At 34.2% G+C, this 5,347-nt stretch overlaps 1 protein-coding gene across 2 annotated transcripts; it reads left to right on the forward strand.

The window, feature by feature from the left end:
• Window positions 1-435: 435 nt before the first annotated feature.
• LOC120178542 (protein Dr1 homolog) lies at window positions 436-3,728 on the forward strand. 2 transcript variants are annotated; one of them, XM_039184359.1, is made up of 6 exons: window positions 438-669; window positions 755-818; window positions 1,883-1,951; window positions 2,607-2,701; window positions 3,237-3,305; window positions 3,405-3,726. In XM_039184359.1, exons 2-6 carry the CDS (start codon window positions 764-766, stop codon window positions 3,564-3,566), a joined length of 450 nt encoding a protein of 149 aa, XP_039040290.1. In that variant the 5' UTR covers window positions 438-669; window positions 755-763; the 3' UTR covers window positions 3,567-3,726. The 2 variants fall into 2 exon arrangements, with proteins under 2 accessions (XP_039040291.1, XP_039040290.1); XM_039184360.1 differs by lacking the exon at window positions 1,883-1,951 and having other exon boundaries at window positions 436-669; window positions 3,405-3,728.
• Window positions 3,729-5,347: the final 1,619 nt, after the last annotated feature.

The raw sequence follows: 5,347 nt of genomic DNA on the forward strand, positions 1-5,347 counted from the left end.
ATATAATTTATATATCAAATGTCTCCTAATTATATTTAGAAACAAATGAGTTTTAATTTGAACTATAAGTGAATTATTATTTAAAAATCTGTACTTGAATAAACTTCTAATATTTTAAGAAACTAAAATTTGATCAAAATTTTTTAAATAATAAATTAATAATTCATTTTATCATATATATATTATATAAAATTTATTTAATTTAGGGTTTAGATTAAAAGTTCAATTGACTTTTCAATTAAGAAGAGACAATTTAATAAGAAAACTTTTAAAAAATATAGTTAATACCAATTTAAACCACGCGATATTTAATGGATTTTCCAAACACGCACCCAGGCACCACACCCACTTTTTGCGCGAAATTTTCCGAATCGCCTAAAGTTGGGGCGTGGACATCCCGCGTGCTCAAGTGAAATGTTCGGGTTCTTTTTTTAAAAAAAAATATTTATTTTTGTTGTTAATTATTTTTTGCCCTAATCGACTGCGATTGAGAAGTTCCTCTCTTTATCGTTAAGCCCCCTCCTTTTGCCTTTATCTGATAAACTCCATAAATCAAGCATGTCCTTCCTCTTGAATCCCCACTCAACTCGGATCACGACTCGCTTGACTCGTTTATCGTTTTTCTTTCCGTAGGAATATCACGTCCCGACGTCTTAACTCGGTAACTCGGTGCGTCAATTCTCTCCCTCGGTTTCCTTGCTCTCACGTTTTAGATCTGTTTTCCCTCTGTTTGATTTTGTCTTTTTTTTTTAAGAATTAAAAGATGGAGCCGATGGATATCGTAGGGAAGTCGAAGGAGGACGCTTCGCTTCCCAAAGGTATTTTTTTCGTTCATTTGCTTTCTTGTCGTTGTTTTTATTTTGTGTATTTGTATTTATTTGGTAATTTTGATGGATTTTTCTGTCTTTTTCGTTTGAAATTCCTCAACTGCAAGACTTGAATTTGCTGGTGGTTTTATCCACCATCAGAGTTGGCCCAGAATGATTATTTCACATCCGTTTTGTTGCTTAATTTAGGGTACTGGTATATATCTATGTCAACTTCTGCTATGAATGCTAGTAAATAAGTGAATCAGTTGCAATTGAAAGTTGATAGTTTTTATTTTCCTGAGTAAGCTACCAAAGGGTGAAAGTTTGCATAAACTTGAATTTGACAACGTTAAGGTAAGCACGACGGATGTAAGAAAGTATGTATCTCTCATAATATAAAGCATAAAGTTGTGTTCAAACCTTGCCGTTGACTAGCTTTCTATTGTAAGACTTTTGAGCTTTTTCCGAGGAGCTATCTTTTGCTTGGTCTGTCAAAGATGTTTAAAAATTTTATTGGTTATTATATGCTTATGTATATTATTATTATTATTACTATTATTGTTATTATCATATGTATACATTATGTATAAACCTTTTTGTTTTCAAACTCCAAGTGGGAGGTTATTGTCTATAGCTTCTATGAGAGGATTCCATTGCGTTGGTTGAGGACTGTAATGCCTTTGATATTGTATAATAAATATTGTATAAGAAAGCAATCTATTCCAATGCTGCTCTGAGAACTAACAATTGGCAAGAGTTGCAAGTGTTTTGATATTATGCCTGGTATGGGTTGATGTATTTGCTTTCCCTGGTAAGCTTTTTTACCTGGTAAAATGGTGCTTATGAGCTAATAACAGGGCTATAATATTTTTAAACACTTTACATGGTTCACTTTTGAGCAGTTTACGATTCTAATTCTCTTTTACTTTTTAGTGTTATAAAGAGAGGGTGAGGGTGTCAAATTTGTCTAAGATAGCCAAAATCCTTCTTCATTCACATGCAAATTATACAATGGATTGTTTTATTGCTTTGTGATGCCAATTATATATATATATATATATTCTTTTTTTCAGCTACTATGACAAAAATTATAAAGGAGATGTTACCGCCAGATGTACGTGTTGCAAGAGATACTCAAGTAGGTTAGACAATAAGTTTGATCTTTCTTCCTTTTTAATCTGTTTGGAGTAACACATTTCTACTTGGTTTCTACTTTCTACAGCCAAATTTCTCATTTTTTATGTTTTGGCGATCACTTACCTGCCATTAGTTTGTCTGACATTTTTTGGTATTTTAGAGCTATTCTTTTGCATGTTAGTGTCAATATATTCAGTAACTATTATTGCTTAAAGACAACTGACGAATGAATGGATCGTTCTTCTCCTGTTATTTTTTATTTTTCACTACATGTCCCAGTGGCTAGTCAAGCCAGGTTAGAGACCTTTTAATTAGCTAGCCTCTTTACAACTGTACATTAGTAATTGACAGGTTGAACAATTGTCACTATCGTTCTCTTCTAAGTACAAGTACTTGACCTAACATTACTGTGAATGCAATTTGGCAGTTTAGTCTCATCTGGTTATACTCAACAGTGTTTGTCGCATCATTGAAGGTTTTGGTGGGAAAAAAGTTTTTTCTTGTTAGAACTATGTTTGGAAAATTTATGCACCATCTATATAACTTGTAATTCTTATACGTCATTGGATTTTTACTGTCCCAAGGACCCAAACCATAACATAATTGCTAGTATTTGCTTCTTGTTTGTTGGAACTGATTAAAACTTTAATCCTTTTGCAGAGTTTATTAATCTCATTTCATCGGAGTCCAATGAAGTTTGTAACAGAGATGAGAAAAGAACCCATAGACCCGAGCATATACTGAAAGCCTTAGAGGTATCTATGTCACAAACCTCTTTAACATTTTAATTTGGTTCTTTTTAGGCGTGTGATTTTGTTATTTTCTTCTTGATGCCTTATTTGGATTTTAAAAGTAATGTATTGAATAGGGCCATTGCTGTTTGTCAGCAGTATCTTCATGCTCGTAGAGACTCTAGCCTGCTTCCGATCTTAAGTAATTTCAGATAGGATATGAAATTGCTTATACCATGAAAATTCCAGCAACTGAGGATCTAAGAAGGATTTTTTTGTGTTTATATTAAGCCGTGCCTTGACTAACCCTTGCTCCATCTGAAAGATAGGTATAACTATTAAATATGTTCTGCATATTTATTTCCCCCACAACCGGGTGAAGTCAGGTAGCTTTAAGTAAAAGTTGTGCAATTGTCCATGGAATTGGTTCGTACTAGTGATTTCTGCTGCTAACAGTGATATGATATTGGCACATTACCGTTGTGCAGTTTACTGCGTTGCATTTATTCTGAGTTTCAGAAAGGTAATCGTTACTATATGCATGCATGCAATTTGTCAGGTTCTTGGGTTTGGGGAGTATATTGAGGAGGTATATGCTGCATATGAGCAACACAAGATTGAGACCATGGTAATTATTTGTCTTCTTGTTCCTTGGCAATCTTGCGCTACTCTTTTTCTGTTGGTATGTTTTGGCAGCGGAGACACTGATAGTATTCTTGAAATGCAGCACGACTCCTTGAAAGGAGGCAAATGGAGCAATGGAACAGAGATGACTGAAGAAGAGGCTGCAGCTGAGCAGCAGAGGATGTTTGCTGAAGCACGAGCGAGAATGAATGGTTGGGCTGTGGTTCCCAAGCAACCCGAATCTGACCCAACTTTAGAGAGCTAACCGTTGTAGGATTTTATTTTGTTTCACCATAGGCCATTAGTGCTTCTGAAGTTCTAATCTCCGTATATTATGTACAAAAAGAATGCCACCGGTTTTAGTGTATTGGCCCATGTGAATGATATCTTTAACTTGATGCAATTAGCAACACTACTCAACCATTTTATCTACCTACCTAACAAATTTTGATCCAATGATGTTTCTAATGACATACAATTTCGAGTTTCTCCTATAAAGTCAAGTTGAAATTTATTGAGTTCATCCCTAATCATATACATATTTAGTTCTCTCGAATTTCATTTCAATTTCCAAATCAAATACACGTTCAAATATTGAAAATGTAAAAGCATGAACCTAAATAATTACACAAACACATGGGAAATTCTGAAGATGTATTACATTAAAGAGCTAGCCAAAAGCTGATGTATATCAAGGCCTTCAAAGGAGTTGCAGAAGCTAGTACTGCAACAGCATTATTTTTCATGGGCCCCAGTCTATTAGCAGTGCCGTTCTTTGATTGCGGTGAAGAAGTCATATCCAACATCTTGATGATCATCTTTTGGCCTTTCCGACGTTATCCGGTTACACCGCTGATAAAATAAAAGAAACCGGGTCGGTTCAATGTGAAGAGAGTGTCACCATTATTGGAGAAGAACTGCGGATGCGAAGTCTCGCACTTTTCATACTCCTCTTCTATCACCACCATCACCGAGTCTTTCTCCTACTTGAAACCTTATTGTCACTTTTTAGTAAGAGTGGGGAGTACAATTTTCCATTTAAGAAAATCTATAAGAACATAAACACCCTCAAACTGACCATTTTTTATAGGAAAAAAATACAAATATATAAGTTGATTTAAAAGGAAAACGATACGGATACTTAGGAATAACATTACCAACCATGAATCGGTTTTTGGATGCCCATTTGTTGTAGATACGGTGGGAGTCGTTATGCTTCGGTGGGAGCCAACCATCATCGCCGTTAACATCGAATTCAACACAAAATGCAATGGGAAAACATTGGAAGAGAAATAGGAGAATTTTGTGAAAAGGAGGAGCCATCGGAGATGAGAATTATGGATGAAAGTGCAAGTTCCAAAAATGAAATTAAATTGAAGTCGGTTTGAGAAAGTAGTGATAGTGGGTTTTGTTGGCGGTTAAACGGTTGAGTTTTGATTATTATTTAGTTGAGTTGGCAGAAAGAAAAAAACTTGAGTTTCAAGAGTCAGCATCAATTTACTTCAATTTAGAACACTAAAAAATAGTAGAAAAAGTAGACAAATCAAATTCAGTATCATAAAAGAGTAGGGATTTTCATCATCTTAACACTCAAGTTATTCGTATTTAAAATGAACCACCTCTTCCATTATTATACCTACAAAGTCTCCAACATCCTCCATAACTTCACTTCCCCATATTTCCTTTCCTTTACGCATTCGCTTTGTTAGTTGCAATCAATAATACTTTAAGACCGTCATTATATATGTTCTAGTATCTTTTATTGATGTTTTGTCAAAGATTTACCATTTGAAATTATAATCGAAGACTCCTCTGCTTAACACTGTATTTTTGTACGTAGGTGGACATAAATAAAACTACAAAATGAACCTAATTAATAAAATAAATAAGTAAAAACAATAAATTTAAATTTCAAAATGATGATTTTCCAATTAAGCATGAAACTCCCATAATGGAACACATTAAAACCAAACACACATGTAGATATCAAAAACTTAGAGCCGGAGTGAAAATGTCGGTGATTAAGTTGATATTTTCGTTTTGTGT

This window comes from Hibiscus syriacus, unplaced genomic scaffold (assembly GCF_006381635.1).
Source record: "Hibiscus syriacus cultivar Baekdansim isolate YM2019G1 unplaced genomic scaffold, ASM638163v2 tig00112353_pilon, whole genome shotgun sequence".
In the NCBI taxonomy this organism is placed as follows: domain Eukaryota; kingdom Viridiplantae; phylum Streptophyta; class Magnoliopsida; order Malvales; family Malvaceae; genus Hibiscus; species Hibiscus syriacus.

What these genes read in the sequence shown, in the direction of transcription:
- LOC120178542 (XM_039184359.1), top strand. Translation starts at nt 764, where the DNA reads ATGGAGCCGATGGATATCGTAGGGAAGTCGAAGGAGGACGCTTCGCTT. An exon ending in TGCAAGAGATACTCAAGTAG is followed by an intron (nt 1,952 to 2,606) that starts GTTAGACAATAA and finishes ATCCTTTTGCAG; the next exon opens with AGTTTATTAATCTCATTTCA. An exon ending in AACACAAGATTGAGACCATG is followed by an intron (nt 3,306 to 3,404) that starts GTAATTATTTGT and finishes CTTGAAATGCAG; the next exon opens with CACGACTCCTTGAAAGGAGG.